The 18,950-nt window shown below is 51.8% G+C and overlaps 1 protein-coding gene across 8 annotated transcripts in view; it reads left to right on the top strand.

Annotated features, from left to right (window-relative positions):
- AUTS2 (activator of transcription and developmental regulator AUTS2) overlaps positions 1–9,518 on the top strand; it is a 1,039,053-nt gene extending 1,029,535 nt beyond the window's left edge. For all 8 annotated transcript variants that reach the window (XM_081131402.1, XM_081131407.1, XM_081131406.1 and 5 more), the window contains 4 exons: positions 1,611–1,688; positions 2,580–2,663; positions 4,050–4,272; positions 6,608–9,518. In XM_081131402.1, coding sequence (XP_080987528.1) covers positions 1,611–1,688; positions 2,580–2,663; positions 4,050–4,272; positions 6,608–7,856 — 1,634 coding nt within the window. In that variant the 3' untranslated portion in view covers positions 7,857–9,518. The remainder of the gene's footprint in view (positions 1–1,610; positions 1,689–2,579; positions 2,664–4,049; positions 4,273–6,607) is intronic.
- Positions 9,519–18,950: the final 9,432 nt, after the last annotated feature.

Here is an 18,950-nt window from a genome sequence, read left to right as displayed (position 1 = left end):
TGTGAGCCAAGAGGATGAATTGGCTTCTTTTGCTTCAATAATTTTGGGACTGCAGGGCACCCTAGGGCCCTGGCAAAGCAGAGCTCCCATCCTCATGGAAGCATTAATTAGCTGTACCATACAGTATGCAGCCAGAATTTTATTTCACTGGCAACTCCATAATAACTAATGAAATGTTGGGTTCCGTTCACTCTGTGGAGATGGGGTTTCATATTTGCACTTTCTGGGTGGAGAGTAAGCCCCCACCTAGGGCTGAACAGAGAACTGCTCGGGTGCCTTCCAATTCCGGGACACCGGGACTGGGAGGTGTGCCCCTGTGCCGGGCGGCTCCTCCACACTCAGGCCCATGGGTGTGGAACAACACAGGCTGGGGAACAACCATCCGAAACATAAACTGATTTAACAGGGTTTGGGGGAGGGGCGGCCCTTCTCCCTGTAATCTGTGTTTCGGAACAACTCATACTTGTTCATAGGGGGTTATAGACTAGTTGTTTGTAAATTCATTCAGGCCCCGTTTATACTTCCATTCTGGAAGGTAATCTTTTCCAGTGTATATGGTATAGGATTTTGCCCCAAATGGTTATTTGGTGAAACTTTTAACCCATATGTATAATTTGCACACACTTGTTAAATTCAGCCACTCTTGTCTCGCTGTTGGACACTAGAGCCTGCAATAAACCAAACAGGCATCTTCAGGTCACCTTGGCCAGTCTCTCGGCTGGAGCCAAGCCTGCCTCCCGGAGAGCTTGCCTCCTCAGCTACCACTTGCACCAGCCAGTGTGATGCCCTGAGCTCTTAGAAATATTGTCCGCCCCTGATTCACAAGTGTACACACTCTGGCTCTCTCTATCCCTCTTTCCTTCCCAGCTTCCTTCAAGAAAAGGATTGGAGGCCTCTTACGTTTAAGGCAAAACATACAGTGGGAGAGGAAATGTGGATAAAGACCACAAAGTTAGACCTGAGTTCCCTGGTGGGCAGAGACCAATAGATCTGATTATAAGATTATTAGTGCCCAAAACCTGGGAGTAAACAGGCTGTCCCTGGCACTGAAGACTGAGGGAAGGCAGAGGACTTCCTCCCCCATGACCCAGTGTAACTCACAACAGAGTTTCATAGGGTCGGGCTCTCTACTGTCCCTCAGTGCGGGACCAGGGCAACTGAGACATTTTTGGTGGCCCAGAGCAGAGCAGCTGTTCCTGAGCCAGGGTTATAACACGTAGTCTCCACAGCAACATTTCTGAGTGAAAGACTGGCTCCCCGAAGCACTCTAGGAAGACAGTATTTCATGGTGAGGTCCCCTCTTAGAGTGAGTGAGCCGTGGACATAGTCATGGCTCTCAGTCCTTCAGTGAAGAACCTTACTTAATTTTTAAGCTGGTGTTTCTCTAGACTTTTTGGGTTATAGAACCCCCCCCACAGTGTTTTTCAATGTTTCTAATACTGTCAGTGTCTTTGAAAAGCACATTTCTTCTTCCCCAGTGTGTTGCCAGGTGGACTCCAGGCTGTCCTTACTCTGACATGCCCTCATGGGTCAGCAGGCAGCTAGGAGCCAGCTGCGTTGCAGACGCTGGCTTCCTAGGAGATCTCACTCCGTTGTGTTTGACTTCACAGGTGCTGCACACCCAACTGGGACCCCTTTTGGGCCACCGCCTCATCACAGCAACTTCCTCAACCCTGCTGCTCACCTAGGTGAGTTGCCCATAGTGACTAGAAGTGGTGTGTGTGTTTCAGAAAACGTTGTTTACTGTCCCTGCCGTACTTCCTGGCAAGTTGGCCGGGGTCCTAGACGCCTCGCTTATCACTCAGGGAGATGATGGGACCTCGTGGGGATTTGATAGGTGCTGCCTACCTTTGGGATTCAGACCTCTGACAGCCCATCCTCAGGGAGCAGGCCTGTGCTCTGTAGTGTTCTGTCTGGAGGTGCGGTAGGTAGAGCCAGCCTCGGTCCCTTGGGGAGTCCGGTTCACAGCAGCTTGTTCTGCCCGTTGGAGGAAGGTAGCAAACTCGCCCCGTGTCCACGGGCACCTCCTGGAGCTGGAAGGAAAGACCAGACGATGCTGTGATGAGTCACTACCCATAATGTCTAAATCACTTGTCTCTTCTAGCAAAGGTGCAGGCTCTGCCCGGCCTGGATTTGATATTCTCTGCAGGGCACAGGCAGAGGCCAGCTGTGATGTGCCCGACCCAGGCTTTGTCATACATCAGCCCTCAGAATTTCATCCTAGATTTATTTTAAGATGTCATCTCACTTCTGTTCCGTTAGAGCCTTCAGAGCACATTCCCGGGACGGGAGAACAGCAGGACACATTAGACCATGTGGCTTCACTAATGTTCCCCACCAGCAAGAGAAATGAGACAGAATGCACTCAGTGCTAGCAAATAGCTAGTGTGAATATTGTGCTAATACAGTACCTAATGTCAGGCGCGCGAAAGCCTCTGCATGGCCTGGTAGAAGTGGGAAGGATCAGGTCTGAGTGTAGAGAGGCCTGGGCCCCGCGTGTCTTCCCCACTCCCGGGAAGCTCCGACGTGCTCCCACAGCACAGTCCTGCAGCCTGTCTTCCCCCCGCTCTTGTCTGCAGAGCCTTTCAACCGGCCGTCGACGTTCACGGGCCTGGCGGCAGTCGGTGGCAATGCCTTCGGGGGACTTGGAAACCCTTCAGTTAGTGAGTACCTTTAACTTTTTCAGTCTGTCTTGGACTGTTTATCTCCTCTGATCTGTCTATGGCTCAAGACCTTTCCAGATAAAAAGAAACTACGCTCTTGGGAAATAAATTGAGGCTTTATCATTGCAAAAGCAGGCCTAAACCTCGGCATTAGGTATATGGGTGCATTTACATCACAACTAAGTTTTTAAGGATAGTCCACTGTTAATATACGTCACTGAGGGTGCGGAAAGGTGCTATAGTTAATTAAAAGCTCCTACAGGTTGGCGTAAATTCATAGTTTCATCCATATTCCATCTCTACTACCCCAGACTTTAGCTACAACTCCCATCAGAGCTGAAAACAGCTTTTTACATGTCCTCTTGCCTTTGGCGTTGGTGGGTGTGAAAAAAGCTTGATGAAGAATAACCAGTTTGGCTCGGTGGTTAGAGCATCGGCCCAAGGACCAAAGCCGGGGTTCGATTCCCGGTCAGAGGCATGTTACCTGAGGTGCAGATTCAATCCCCTGCCTTAGGGCATGTGGGAGGCCACCAACTGATGTGTGTCTCTCCCCCCCCTTCCCCTCTCTAAACATCAATGGAAAAAATATCCTTGAGTAAGGATTAAAAAAATAAAGTAAAATAAAAACAGAACAGCAGGAAGCCACCACCAGGCTCCGGAGAGTGAGGAGCTGGCAGCAATTCTTGCTCTGTAACCTGGGAGGATCGGCTACTTTTCCACGACTACAAAGTCTGCCTCGAGCAGGAAGAGTTGCAGCGCCTGCCCAGTTCTACCCATTACCTAGCCACTGGGCGTAATACACTTACCCTGTTTTCTTCCGGGCGGTCCATACGTCACTGTCCCCTGGCACAGGAGACGTAGAGCACAGCCTGCGGGGCCATCCCCATGCGTCTCGGTGGGGACCTGTGTGTCTGTTCAGGTCGCGTGCTCGTCTCTGATGACACCCGTTTGCTAAAGTTGTGGGAGAACAGCAGTCATCTATTAGCGGGCTGCGGTCCCTAGCGGATCCCCCTGAATTCTACTCCGAACTGAGTGTTCATCTTAGTCACAGCATCGGAATATCCCCTCTGCATGCTGGGTCCTGTGCATGGACAGATACGTTTCGTTAGGTCGCGGACACCTGTGTGGCCCCTTCCCTTTTTAATCTGCCCCCCTCCCGCCCCTTTGCCTTTGGTTTAAAAAAAAGAAAGCAAGCTGTGAGCTGCCTGTCCCGAGCAGGACAAGTTCCTCTAATGAATCTGTTAATCTCCTTTCCTTTTCCAGCTCCCAATAATATGTATTCATTTTAACTCTGAATGCTGTTAAAAGTTTTTTGGTAAGTACCTTCATTACAGCGGATTATATGATTTCTCTTAAACCTTTTTGTTCTCCACTTCACCATTTCAGCACCCAACTCAATGTTCGGCCACAAGGATGGCCCCAGTGTGCAGAACTTTAGCAACCCTCACGAGCCCTGGAACCGGCTGCACCGAACGCCTCCGTCGTTCCCGACCCCTCCGCCCTGGCTGAAGCCGGGGGAGCTGGAGCGTGGCGCGTCCGCTGCAGCTCATGACAGAGATAGAGATGTAGATAAACGAGACTCATCCGTTAGTAAAGATGACAAAGAAAGGTACGGAAAGAACCCGCTCTCGAGTCCCGCTGGGGGAGCCCGCCCTGTGCCAAGTCCCCCGAGCACCGGCCGTCCGCCCGCCCCGCCCCAGCCTCGAGCTTCAGCTGCCCCGTAGCCTCAGCCGCTCACACAGCCGGCCGGGCCCACAGCGCCCCCTAGCGCACGCCCTCCGGCCCCTAGCGCACCTCGGCCGCAGACCAGAACCCCCGCAAAGCGAGCGCCCCGACTCAGAGCAGTTACCCAGCCAGACCCCCCAGGCCCCGTGAGCACTAGTGTGTCTAAACATGACTCTCTCTAAAAGCGAGTGAGGTGGCGCTCGGACCACACACACACACACACAGCATGAATCAGCACCATATTTGCTTTCCCGTGCGTGCAGTCATTCAATCATCCATAGGTTTCCTCTGTCTCCTCTCTCTCTTTTTGTTTTCTTTGAGAAAGTCATGTTTGCATGGCCTCATCATATTTTTCTGAAGTTTTGTTCAAACTCAACTCCTGGGCTCTCACAGATGACTCATAAATTTTTGCTAACCTGCATTTAGAGAAACATCAACAAGCATTATTGGTTTGGGTTTGTTTTGCTGGTGGATAACTAATTTCACTAACCATTTTTATCTCCGTACTTGGTAACCCATGCCTAAAAAAGAAGTAGCCGTAAAGAGGAAACTGTCTTACGGTATTTTTTTTTTTTTTTTTTCTAAAGAATGTCCAAAGCATTCTTGACAGCGTGTCCCTTTTTTTTCTCTCCTTCAGGCTATTTTCATTTTGAATGAACTGATAAGCAAGGAATACACGAGATATGCTTGACAGGAAATACCTGATAACAATTTCCTTTTGGTACTTAAGGCTCAAATATGATTCCGATCTTTAATTTTTCTTTAACTGTGTTATAGTGTGTTTGTGTGTTACAGTGTGTGTGTGTGTGTCCTAGTGATTTAAACAGAATTCAACTTTGCAGGCTTTAAATGTGACAGATTAGTAGATATTCATCATAGGCCATCATGCTGAGATTTTTATAAGAAAGCTTATAAAAGCACAAGTTTCTTCAAGGCAATGTGATAGAGGCTCTTGACCAATGGGAGGCCCATGCAGCTCTGAGCTGTAGGCTGCCAAAGTGAGGCCGCCCTGGAGTGGACATGCCCGACCAGGGGCTCTCCTCAGACAGGCTGTCGGTGGAGAGAGCGCAGGATGGGGCAGCAGACCTTTCCCATTGTCCTTGATGGAGTCAGACAGCCTCTTGGATTAAAAGTCAGGAAACCTAATAAATGCACTCTTCTTTAATCTTACCTTTTTTAAAGATGCTCTTGTCTTAGCCTTTGCATGTGGGCTAGAAACAATATTTGGAGGGAAAACCTTAGTTCCCCCACTGTGGCCACCTCACCTTCTGAGCCCTGCGCCCCCACTGAGCCAGCGTGTCATCCTGCTTGTCCCCTCCCCTCCTGTCTGCCTGGGGCTGCCCCGAAGCCTTGCCGACTCCTGGTCTTCCCTCTTTAAGTTGTATCTGATTGTTCTGTTGCTGGGCATCTTCTGCCCAGTGCTCTTAAGCCCCCACCCAAGACAGGCCTCTAAAATTCATTCACCTTTTCATTCACAGATGCTCTTAAAATTGTCTTGATTTCCCGCAGGAGCTTTAGTGTCTGTGAACCTACTGGCTTTTGCCATCCTCTCGTCAGACTTTAGCTTTCTTGCCCTTCCTAATGCAAAAGTACTTCTGCAGCCCCACAGTCCTGAAATCGTGGTTTCCTTTGAATGCCCCCCCCCCCCACCACCACCACCACCACCACATCTTGGAGATGGCTCTGTCTCTGCAGTTAATACTCTGAAGCCGGCTCTTTGTCCCGATGTCAGGGAAGAGAAGCACAACTCTTCCTCCCCCTGGCCCTGTGTGACAGAGTGGACTGAAGGTTTTACTTGCATTGAGGCTCTTAAAACTTTGTTCTCAACACCGACTGACCCCGAAACCCCAGCCAGGTGGGCCGTGTGTCCACGGCACTCATCATGGGCCACGCAGGGCCACCTCAGCTTCCTGGGAGCCCCTCCTCTGGTCTTGATGGAGGCCCAGGACTCTTACATACAGAGAATCATTTCCCCAGGAGACTCCCCCTCCCCCTCATCCCTAGCACGTCACCCCCGTGAGCCTCCTCTGCAGCCTAGGGCACTAAGGTCAGGGTGGCTGGCCCTGCGGTGCCAAGGGCACGCGGGCTGCCTCGGCGACCGTGGGACGCAGCCCCGAGCCCTGAGCCCCTCCTTTTCTCACCACCATCTCATCGGCAGCCCCTCGCCAGGTCGGCAGGCCCCATTTCACTGGCTTCCCGTGTCCCCCTCTCTCCCGCAGGGACAGTGTTGAGAAGAGACACTCCAGCCACCCCTCACCAGCACCTATCCTCCCGGTGAGCACCCTGGGACACAGCCGCGGCTCCACTGAACAGATCAGGGGGCATTTGAACACTGAGGCTCGCGAGAAAGACAAACCCAAAGAGAGGGACCGGGACCACTCGGAGTCCCGCAAGGACCTGGCCGCGGAGGAGCACAAGGCGAAGGAGGGCCACCTGCCCGAGAAAGACGCGCACGGCCACGAGGGGCGCGCCGCCGGCGAGGAGCCCAAGCAGCTGGGCCGGGTGCCCTCGCCCTACGTGCGCGCCCCCGCCGACAGCGCGCGGCCCAGCAGCACCTCGAGCCGCGAGGCCGAGCCGCGCAAGGGCGAGCCCGCCTACGAGAACCCCAAGAAGAGCTCCGAGGTCAAGGTCAAGGAGGAGCGCAAGGAGGACCACGACCTGCCCGCGGAGGCCCCCCCGGCCCACCGGTCCTCGGAGCCGCCGCCGCCCCCGCCGCCCAGCTCGTCCAGCGCGCACGCGGGGCCCCTGGCCATGCCCATGACGGTGGGGGTGACGGGCCTGCACCCCATGAACAGCATCGGCAGCCTGGACAGGACTCGCATGATGACGCCCTTCATGGGCATCAGCCCCATCCCGGGCGGAGAGCGGTTCCCGTACCCCTCCTTCCACTGGGACCCCATTCGGGACCCGCTGAGGGACCCCTACCGGGAACTCGACATCCACCGGAGGGACCCGCTGGGCAGGGACTTCCTGCTGAGGAACGACCCCCTCCACCGGCTGTCCGCCCCCCGGCTGTACGAGGCCGACCGCTCCTTCAGGGACCGGGAGCCCCACGACTACAACCACCACCACCACCACCACCACCACCCGCTGGCGGTGGACCCGCGGCGGGAGCACGAGCGCGGGGCGCACCTGGACGAGCGCGAGCGCCTGCACCTGCTCCGAGAGGACTACGAGCACACGCGGCTGCACCCCGTGCACCCCGCCTCGCTCGACGGGCACCTCCCGCACCCCGGCCTCCTCACCCCGGGGCTCCCCAGCATGCACTACCCGCGCATCAGCCCCACGGCGGGCCACCAGAACGGACTCCTCAACAAGACGCCCCCCACCGCCGCGCTCAGCGCGCCGCCGCCGCTCATCTCCACGCTGGGGGGCCGCCCGGTCTCCCCCAGGAGGACTACGCCCCTGTCGGCAGAGATGAGGGAGAGGCCGCCTTCCCACACCCTGAAGGACATCGAAGCTCGGTAAGGAGACAGGCGCGGCAGAGGCAGAAGCAGCCCGCACCGAAAACACGCCAGACTTCGGGGAGGGGGGGAGTCGGTGACTCTTGCGTCCCCCACACAGACTGCAGGGCGGAGCCCCCCCACCTCTTCCCTGTAAACAATGTATAGACTCAGTGCAGATTTTGAAATGTTTTTGTATATTATACGTTGACATTTTTCAGATCTTTTAGCCAAGTCCTATGTTCTCATGTGTCCAACTCTTTTGGTTTCTCGTATAAAACTTTTTGATTTGAACCAAAACAGTGAAGGTGACACACACCGATGTGTTCATTGCGGAGGAGACAGACAGAGACAGACAGACAATAATAGTCCGCACCATCCATCGTGCAAAGAGCTCTTTCAGACGAGAAGGGAAGGCCGTGTACATAGTTGTGTAAAAAAAAAAAAAAAAAAAGATTGCTTCATGAGCTAAGGGTTCATATATGCAAAAGGGTAAGATGAAAGCTTTACTTTGTACAAATGTAAATAGTAAAGATTAAGTAACATAATACATTAATACTTCTTAAAATGTGCTCTTTGCAAACTTAATCTCAGCGAGCACGGCCGGCTGCGGCTGTGTTCCCGTGTATTGTTAGAGACAGCTAAACCCTTCAACTATGCAATGAATGTCCGGGCTTTCCACAGAAGCCCGCCCAACTCAAAGGAGCCTTTTCAGATCCATTTACAACATAATTAAGGTCATATTTTCCCTGAACAAGCGCTTACGTGATAGGACTCTGTTTTCCTTGCTTGTTTTTTCAAACGGAGAAACATCCTATTTTGCAAATTGGACCCCAGGCCGAAACTTTGCCTCTGAAGTTGCTGCTTGTGGGCTCCCTGGGCAGAGTGCGGTCCCCAAAGGTCAGAGGACATGAGCAGCCAGGGCCAGGGTGGACGGGAGTGGTCAGATACCAAAATCAGGGGACACAAACAGGTCGCCAGCATCTTGTCACCGTCAGTCACATGACTTCGCACGCACCTCATGTGGGAACCATGCGTTTTTCCAGCGTGTCCCATTTCATACCCGCTCACACTTCCTCGTTTTGTAATGAGGTTCAATCACACCCAAACAGATCCTGAAAGAAAGCTTTGCGTTTTCTCAGATGATGGATATGTTTTCACTGTATTCGACAACCGACAGATGGAAGGGGCACATTTCCTAATGTGGCTCCCTGTGTCCAGTCGGTGATAGAGTCTGGGAGTAGCCCGACAGGTCAGCCTTGTGGAGCCATGGAGAGAGAGGTACCGAGGGTGGGAGGTGGCAGAGACAAAGTCTTGTGTGTGCGTGTGTTTTTAAGTTTGCATCAATCGTAACGTCTCTTCATAATACTTTTATAATACATTAAGCCTCTTGTCTACATATTTGGAGAGAATATGACTTTACTAGCAGAGAAATACAATATATCTTGTCTACTGGACTGTAAAATATATGTATGAAATAAAATTAGTTCCATTTGGTCTTCTAGTATATTAAAGTGCTATCTGACGTTGTTACCCTGTTTTTGGAGAAAAAGTTAACTACAGACCATTGTTTCTAATAAGCAGAGAGATCTATTTTAGTAGTAAACTGAAGGTTTAGTTGTGAGCTTCAGAATTTTGTGAACTCCAGATGTTGTGCAGTGGTTTTACTTTCTTTTTTTTTTTTTTTTAAGACAACAACTAAAAAGGAAAAAAAATCCAAGGAATATGTACACTGGAACTGTAGTGGTAGCTCTCAGTATTGTAAAGAGATTGTTCTATACAGACCTTTTGCTGTTTCTCCTGTATGTAATAAAGTCCTTTCTAGACCCCATGTGAACAGAAAAGTGAAGCGACTGACTCTTCAGCATGTTCTCAGCGGCGGAGCCTTCTTGTGTAATGTAAACTGTGCCATGTTATTAAAAAATGTGAACGAAGCTTTCAGCTGCCTGTCTGTGTGAGCTGCCCATCGCTACCTTAGGGGAGGAGCCATACTTGCAGGACCTGGCTCTGAACACACCTGGGGCCCAGCTGAGCGAGCGGAAGGCTGACCCACGACCCTGTCCTTCCCGCCTAGCGACCTGCAGTTAGTTTCTGTAGACATTCGGTCCCCAGACAAACAGTTGTAGACTGATTATTTGGGGGGGCTTTTTTGTTTTTTAAAAGACTTTTATTTTTAAATATGTTTTTAATTTCAGAGAGAGGAAGGGAGAGGTAGGGAGAGAAACATCAATGATGAGAGTCATTGATCGGCTGCCTCCTGCACACCCCCTGCTAGGGATCGAGCCCGCAACCCAGGCATGTGCCCTGACCAGAAATCGAACCTCGATCTCCTGGATCATAGGTTGATGCTCAACCGCTGAGCCACACAGGCTGGACTGTTTTTGTGGGGGATTTTATGTTCTAAGCAATTACTGTATGTCCTGAGAAGGTACTTCTGTGTTTTTGTTTTTTTAATTGCTCAAAATATTACAGATATCTTTTTTCCCCATTGACTCCTTCTACCCTATACCCACTCCCTGCCCTAGGCCTTCACCACACTATTTTCTGTGACCATGGATTATGCATATATGCATATAAATTCCTTGATTAATCTCTCCCCACCTTCCCTCTGAGATTCCTCAATCTGTTCCATGCTTCTGTGTCACTGAATCTATTTTGTTCATCAGTTTATTATGTTCATTAGATTCCATATATAAGTGAGATCGTGTGATATTTGTCTTTCTCTCCCTGACTTATTTCACTTAGCATAATTTTCTCCAGGTCCATCCATACTGTCCCAAAGGGTAAGAGATCCTTCTTTATAGCTGCATAGTATTCCATGGTATAAATGTCCCACAGCTTTTTATCCACTCATCTACTGATGGGCACTTGGGCTGTTTCCAGATCTTAGCTATTGTAAATTGTGCTGCTACAAACATAGGGGTGCATGTATTCATTCTGATTAGGGTTTCAGGGTTCTTAGAATATATTCCTAGAAGTGGGATCACTGGGTGGAAAGGCAGCTCCATTTTTAATTTTTTGAGGAAGCTCCATACTGTTCCACAGTGGCTGCTCCAGTCTGCGTTCCCCCACCGGTGTACCAGGGTGTCCCTTTCTCCACACCCTCACCAGCACATGTCATTTGTTGATGGTAGAAAAGGTACTTTTGGATTTGTAGACAATGTCCGTGTGGGCCAGGTCAGCAAGTGCCCTTTGAGTCTCAGGCCTGCCTCCAACCTCAGCATTTGCTTTCTCTGCATTGGTGAGAAATCTGATTTCCAGCCTTTGACCACAGTCTTTGCTGGCCCGTTCCTTTGCATTTCACTCTGTGGACTCAGTTATTTAACGCCTTCCAGATCTCTTTTCCTGTGTCTACTTTTTGCCCAATGACATGGCATATCCCTCATCAGTTTTCAGACTTCTGCCTCATCCGTGTAAATAGCTTTATTTTTTTAAGTTGTAAAAACTGTTCAGTTTGACTGTGCCAGCCCAATGAGACTTCTGTTTGGATTGGCATCTGTATCTTACCGGAGAAAACAAGGAGAGCAGCCCAGGTTGCCAGGATGTGGGTGGCTGCTGAGTGGGCGTTAGAAGTGGAAACAAATAGAAACCGGGAGCTCTGGACGTGAGGGCAGGGTGCCCTGGGCGCCCGCGGCTCCACGGGGCTGTGGGAAGTGGGGGAGGCTCCTGGGTGGGGGACCCAGCCTCGCAGGCTTGGGAAGCTGGCGGTGGTGGAGCAGGGACTGCTTGAATAAAACCTGCTTCACTTACCTAGCTTTTATGTTAATGGCTGACTCCTAGACCAGACGAAATAACATGAAGAAAAACCAGTGGATCGGGAAACCCGATAAACAGTGTTTTTCCCAAATCAGGCAATTCTGGGCCTTCCGGCGCTCACCGTGACTGCCGACTTGCAGCTCTGGCAGCCCTCGCTGCCTTCTGTCGCTCACCTATTTTCCTGTCGCCATCTGCGATGTCAGGACGTGGAGAAGTCAACTCTCAGAATCAGTCACGGTATTTAATCCCGGGGGCTTGATTTGTCTCATCCTTTGCATATTTCCCCTCTAATTATGTTCGCTCCTCGGCGTAGATGCGTAGCAGCACCAATCCGATTTCCTGCTAACCTATAGATGCTCTAATTATCTCCACAATCTTTGACTGACAATGATCTTGTTACCTTCTAATGGTACATGACAAGTAAAATAGCGAACATAATGATGCAATAATTACCATTTTGGAAGGATATTCGCAACAGCATTCGCTGTTTATCGTTTTTCTGCCTCAATCAAGGTGGATGAAAGGAAATAAGCTGTGGCTGTCGATGTTATACATACGTATGTAGCACAAAAAGAAACTGAAGACAGAACCGTGCCACGGAATTAGCCATGCAGCGTGGCCCCTCCGGACCCCCTCTCTGTGTGTCCATCCTGAAAAATTAAGCCTCGGTGGCTTTCAACCAGCCCAAGGAAAGAGGGCAACAGAAGCAACTTGTGCTTTTTCACGTTATTTTTTAAAACTTTTCCATCATTTTTTCCCCCAGTGAATTTCTGAGCAGCTTCCTAGATGTGGAAGTGTCCTTTCCATAGAATGGAAATAGAAAATTATATCATCAAAGACGGCTCCGCACTGTGAAACGGCTGGTCTTCCTTGTGTGCTGGGCAGTTAGACAGGAGCAGAGCAAGGACAATGCCCAGGTACAGAAGGTCACCAGGGTGGAAAGCCCTGGGTGCCTAGCAAAGGACCATTGTAGGGGGGACCTGCCCCCAGGGTGACCTTTCCTCCCCTCGCATATCACTAGTCAGGTGGTTCAGACCCCCTGGCCTTCCCTCCCTAGAGATAACATTTAGGCCTCAGTTGTATTTCAGCTCCAGGTCAAGAAAAGCAGCAAAACCAGGCAAGTGACACCAAGGCCGACCGCAGGACCAGCTGCATTGGATAATGAAACACCCCCCCCCACACACACCCTGACCCTGACCAATCAATCATTGGAGACCTAGACCCTGAAAGGCCACACCTGGAAAACTGCTTAATATTCTATTGATGTCTTCTCCTGGGATCTCCCCTAAAATCTCCACCCTTAAGACCATTAGGACGGAGGACCCGGCGCCCGCCCGCCCTCCCTCCCGGGAGCATGCCAGCACCTTTGCCCTGCCCCTCTCCCAGGCGCATTACCATTACCTTCCTCACTTCCAAGCACCGAGGCCCCTTCCTTTGCCTCTATAACTTGTTTCCTAAGCCCATTTCTTCTGCAAGTTATTTCCTCTACCTTTGTGATTTTCTAAATAAATGTTCTCTTACAGTTTGGGTCTTGGCTCTGAATTATTTTCCTAGTCAGAACCCAAGTACAGAGGTTGCTGAACCCAAGTCGGGCCTGACCCCACCGGTCAGACCCCAGGTGCCATTGCCACCGCCTACAACACTTTGGGGCCACCACAAATACAACGTGTGTTTGTATCTCATGTCTCAACTGCTAGACACCCCTGATAGACCTTCACCAACAGGCAGAAACCACCCTGGTGCTTCCACTCAGTGCCCTTGAGCAAAACACAGAACCTCCCTGGAACTGTTTCTCAGTGTGTAAAACGAGACCATCTGACCCTAACAAGACCTAAAGACATGCAGGTCATAACGTGGATGGGCTTTTGGTGTGTGCCGTCCCAGAGCCGATGAAAATTGTAGGATGGATGGAGAACCACCCACACAAAAGAGAAAGGAACTATGTATTTACTTATTTTTGCAAACCCAGTCCTAGTCACAGCGTCATGAAAATTCTGGATAAAGATTTGCTGACACATTTGGTAGAACCAAAGGGAGGGGGTTGGTGCTCCCGGGGTTTCTAACTCGGGGGCCTCAGCGTTTCTCACCTGGTGTGGGGAGGGGATTAGGCAGGGTCTGGCTATAGCACCTAAAATACTGTCAGTCTGGGTCCTGACCTACTGTCCTGCCCGGAATGTTCCTGACGCCCTGACATGGGCCAGGTGGAGTTCAGCCAGTGGCCCTGAAGAGCACTGACACCAACCCTGCGTCCTGTCCCAGGCAGGCACTCGGCAAACAGGCCTCGGCTTCCTCAGCTCTAACTTGAGTTTGTCGCCTGACATTTGAGGCTTCTCCGAGCTCTCTTTGGACTTTGTATCTCCATTGGGAGTCAGGTTGCTTTTTAAAACCTTATTTACCTTCTTACACCCCCTATATCCTTCCTTCCCAGTGCTTCATGGCAACCTGCCTTTGTTTAAGGGGTCGCTTCTCTCTTCCCAATGGCCCTGGCGTCAGAACTTGGGACGCCCTGCAAGGTCAAACTCAAAAACATCTCCATAAAGCCTCCCCTGAGCGCCTCGTTTCACATCCCTTCTTTGGAAACTTACGGTTTAACGGTCCTCCACCCTCCACTCAGCCGTTCCGGTTCTGGGTTCCACAGGGCCCATCTCCTCTAGTGCAGGAGCATCGGCCCCCAGGGCAGAGGCCCGAATGGGTGTGTCCCGGGCGGTAGAGGCCACTCCAGGCTGGGTGGGTGAACAGAAGACTGCACAGAGCCCTGGCTCTCCAGCCTTGACTGTAACCCCCGTACCTGCCGATGCAGGACACATCCCCCCACACACAGCTGAAACGGGTGAGAAGAAACAAGAACCCTTGTTCTGTGCAATGAGCTCCAGATTTTCTAAATTCTACTCTCGTCTAATTCGTTTATTTTTAAATGCTGATGACACCTGTGGTAGGCAGTTAGCCAACATGAGCAGAGCAAGGACAACGGGCCAGGTACAGAAGGTCACCAGGGCGGAAAGCCCCAGCTACCTAGCTGGGACAATTGTAGGGGGGGACCTGCCCCAGGGTGACCCTTCCTCCCCTAGCATATCACTGGTCATGCAGCTTGGACCCCCTGACCTTTCCTCCCTAGAGATAACATCTAGGCCTCAGTTGTATTTCAGCTCCGGGCCCAGAAAAGCAGCAAAGCCAGACAAGTGACCCCAAGACTGACCTCAGGACCAGCTGCATTGAATAACGACCACCCCCTGCCCTGATGCCGACCAATCAATCAGGGGAGACTCCAACCCTGAAAAGACACCTGGAAAGCTGCTGAATATTCTATTGAGATCTTCCCCTGGGACCTCCCCTAAAACCTCCACCCTTAAAACCCTCGGATGGAGGACCCAGCTGCTCTCCCTTCACGCCAGAACCTTTCCCCTCCCCCCAGGTGTGTCACCTTGACCTTCCTCACTCCCAAGCTCCTGGGGCCCTTCCTTTGCCTCTCTAACTAGTTTCCTAAGCCCATTTCTTCTACAAATTACTTCTTTTATCTCTGTAATTTTCCAAATAAATGTTCTCTTATAGTTTGAGTCCTGACTCTGAATTCTTTCCTAGCCAGAACTCAAGCACCAAGGTTGCTGAACCAGGTCCGGCCTGACCCCACCCGTCTAACACCTGGTGCCGTTCCCGCCGCCTACGACACACCCACTACTTCATTCGACGCTCTTAGAAATCATGCGTCTCGATCCCTAGTTTGAAAACTGTCACAGAAGAAAAGCCCAGACAAAAAGGAGGGTGAGACTCGCCTGGGCAGAGGATCACGCTGGCGCCTGAGCCGGTCCCACAGCGTCTCCCTGTTCTCTTACCCGGTCTCTCCCTAAACCACCCTTCACACTGCTGCTGTGTCTGCTCACGTCTCTCCAGTTTTCCAAAATCACCTACCTAAAGAGGTCAGCAGCGTGGAGCCAGGACGTCTCACCCGGCCTTTGAGGGCCTGCACATCTGGTGCCCATCACATGTCTTTCCCAACACACGCTGGGCACGCACATGCCTCGGGGTCCTTGTTCCCTCTGCTTCCTCTTCTTTGTCCAGCAAACAGGTTTGCCTCTAAGGCCTTCACCCCCAGGAAGCCTCCCCTGACTGCCCCTTGTCCCCCATCAGAGTTCATTGCTTAGCCCCTTGGCCAGCAGCAGCACCACAGGGAACTTGTGAGAAGTACAGATCTCAGCCCCTGCCTCCAGCCTCCGGAATCCGACCCTGAGGGTGGGGGCCAGTGGTCTGTGTTCTAATGAGCCCCCCAGGTGACTCTAATGCACAGCTAAGTTGAGAACTGCTGACTCCTGGCAGAGAAACTGTCTCTGACTCTCCAGCCTGACCCAGGGACCTGCTGGATTGCAAAGAGGTGGTCACCGTGGAGAGCCAGAAGGGCACTGTCTGCTTCCAGATCCATCCTGACTTCTCACTGCTGTGTGGTCACTAATTCACGCGTCAATAACCTGACGAGATGGGCCGAGACGTCTGCCTCCGCATCTCCTTAGCATGAAGATAGTAGTAGCCAGTGTTAACTGAGTGCTCTTTGCATGCACCGTGTTTTCAACATGGATTATCTCCCTTAATGTTTTCGGCGGCCTTACAGGGTATAACCCAATTGGGCAAGTGAGAAAAATGAGGCCCAGAGACATGAAGTAATTGGCCCATGTTCAAGTGTATAACCCAGATACAGACCCTCTCCCCAGAGCCTGCACGGTAACCAAGGCCCTGGGTTCCCACCGAGAGGCAGCTTGCTGAGCTAATTAGCCACATAAACAGCAATTGCAGGGACATCGCTTACCCATTTAGCACGTATTTGGCATTGGCACCATGTATATTCCAGGGGATGCAAACTGATGGCCGGGAGGGAGGGAGGGAGGGAACGAGAATTGTGCGTGGCTCAACAATGAGAATATGCCATGAACCAAGGATCATGATTAATCCAAGTCTGTACATCAAAGATTTATTTTTTTTAAATTGGTGGCTTATGTGATCCAAAGCAGCCTAACAACTTGTATTTGGGTCAGAATTATTTTACAATACAGAAATTGTACGTAGGCAAGCCGGAATCATGACCCCACTGAGCCCATGTTCCCGAGGGGCCTCGGGCCCTGAGCTGCCTGCAGGGGCCACCTTCCTCCCAGCGCCCCACATGGCACTGTCCACGCGGCTCCCATACATGCTGGGCAGTTTGTGACTGTGGATAGCAAGTGTTTAGTACAAAAATTGTTGAAAAACAGTATTCTCATATCTAATTTTTAAAGTAGAACCTAAAGTTAAGGTTCCCGGCAGTAGAGTGACATCCTTAGGAGTAATCACCAGCGCCCTTCCGTAACGGAATTGTACCCAACCAGACGATCTTCACCCCAGTGGGTCTATAGTAATGCAACAAGGATGCCTTCTGCTGTATTTCAGACGCAGCAGCAGCCTGCGTCCATGAATACGTCAGTGGGTGTAGAATAAATGGACAGTCATCTGTTTGACAAACACTGAGGGTGTCCTGTTGGCCAGGCTCCTGCTAAGGGCTGAGGCTCTAGCCAGAGCCTAAAAGCCAAGGCCCCTCTCTCCTTGGCATGCTTGCATCCCCAGGGGAAGTCAAGGAGGTGACAAGTTAACCAAGACAAAAGTGCATTTTATTTGCTAATGTTTGTGGAAGGAAAGAAATGCCAAGATGAGAACAGGATCGTGAGAGTCATGTTTGAGAGGAATAGTCTGAGTGAAGGAGCAGGAAAGCCGAGTTCAGGAAGGTCTTTGGGGTCTGGTGCTAAGGGTCCTGCTAGGACGTTGAACTTCATCCTGTGAACCACCAGCTTCTGTAAGTAACGTTTCAGGGGGATGGATCGGCTGCCACGAGGGTAGGTTCCACTCATACGTGAAGTCAGACCCTGGCGGGGCTGCAGACCTGCCATCCACAGGCGTTTTATTTCCAGCTCAGCCCCTTGCAGACATCCTGGAACTTAACCACAGCAGTGTCTGGGCCCTGCAGTCTCCGGTCACCTCTCCAGAAGCCCAGTGACGTTCCCACCTGGGCTCCCCTCTGCAGGCTGCCACTGTGCAGGGGGCACTAGCGTGTTGACCCCTCTCCTACCTCCCTGCCTACACCCGCAGGGCTCTAGAGGCAGCCTCACAGGCTACACTCCCCTGGGCCCCCTTCCCCCCTCAGCCTCACGCCCCCTCAGCCCTGGACCTCAGCTCTAGTTTCACAGTGCCCTTAATTGCTAGTCTCATGTCCTGGCTCTCAGCACCCCTTTCACTCCACTCCATTCCCATCGTCCTCACGTCCTGGTCAGTCCTTAGCACAAACTCCCTTCTCCATCTACTCTTCTCCAAACCCTCCCTCCCCCCTCCTGCTCCCCATGGGCTCCCCTGCAGCTCTCTGAGATGGGGGGGGGGGGCATTTTCTTTGCTATGGCCTGAGGTGGCAAGGGTCATCTTGCTCTCAGAACACTCTCCCTGCCCCCTCCCCAAATGCCCCAACTCCTGGCCACAATCATTTATCTGCCCGCCGCTTCCCACTCAGGCCTTGAAGAAGTCCCCAGCTCACTGCCATCCTTCCCACAGCTCTTCCATCACAGCCCTCACTCCTGGGGTCCCGCCCCGGCCCTGGCACCTTAACTCAGCTCCTCCCTAATCTCACGTCACAGCCTGTACCTGAGCCCAGGTCTGTGCACACTGGGCCTCCTTTCCTCCTCGTAGTGGTTTCCTCTGTCCCCCTGGGTGAATGGCCACAAGCTCTCCCCCACAGGCACCCCAAAGTTCTTGCTCTCTCTTGCTCCGTGGAACGGTGGTAGGGGGAGGGGAATGGCTCCAGGTGTCAGACTAGCCGGGTCAGGCCCGACCCGGGTTCAGCAACCTCGGTCCTTGAGTTCTGGCTAGGAAAGAATTCAGAGCCAAGACTCCAACTCTCAGAGAACACTTACTAGTAAACATCCAGAGGTAGAAGAAATAATTTGTAGAAGAAATGGGCTTAGGAAACAAATTATAGAGACAAAGGAAAGGCCCTTGGAGTTTAGAAGTGAGGAAGCTAATGGTACTGGGCCCGGGGTGGGAGGAAGGGGAGGGAGAGGCGAGGCCAGGGCGTGCTCCTCGGAGGGAAAGCCCTCCGGGGCCTCTGTCCTAAGGGGCTTAAGGGTGGAGATTTTAGGGGAGGTCCTAGGGCAAGAGCTCAGTAGAATATTCAGCAGCTTGTGGCCTCCACTGCTTGATTGGTGGTGGTGGAGGTGGAGTCATTATCCAACGCAGCTGGTCCTGAGCTCAGCTGTGGCTGGTTTTGCTGCTTTTCTGGGCCTGGAGCTGAAATACAACTGAGGCCTGGATGCTACCTCTAGGGAGGAAAGGTGAGGGGGCCCAAACCACCTGACCAGTGATA

This window comes from Miniopterus schreibersii, assembly GCF_964146895.1.
Source record: "Miniopterus schreibersii genome assembly, chromosome: 3".
Taxonomy (NCBI): Eukaryota; Metazoa; Chordata; class Mammalia; order Chiroptera; family Miniopteridae; genus Miniopterus; species Miniopterus schreibersii.
Note: the sequence above shows the minus strand (reverse complement) of the source record. Positions and strands in the feature narration are given on the sequence as shown.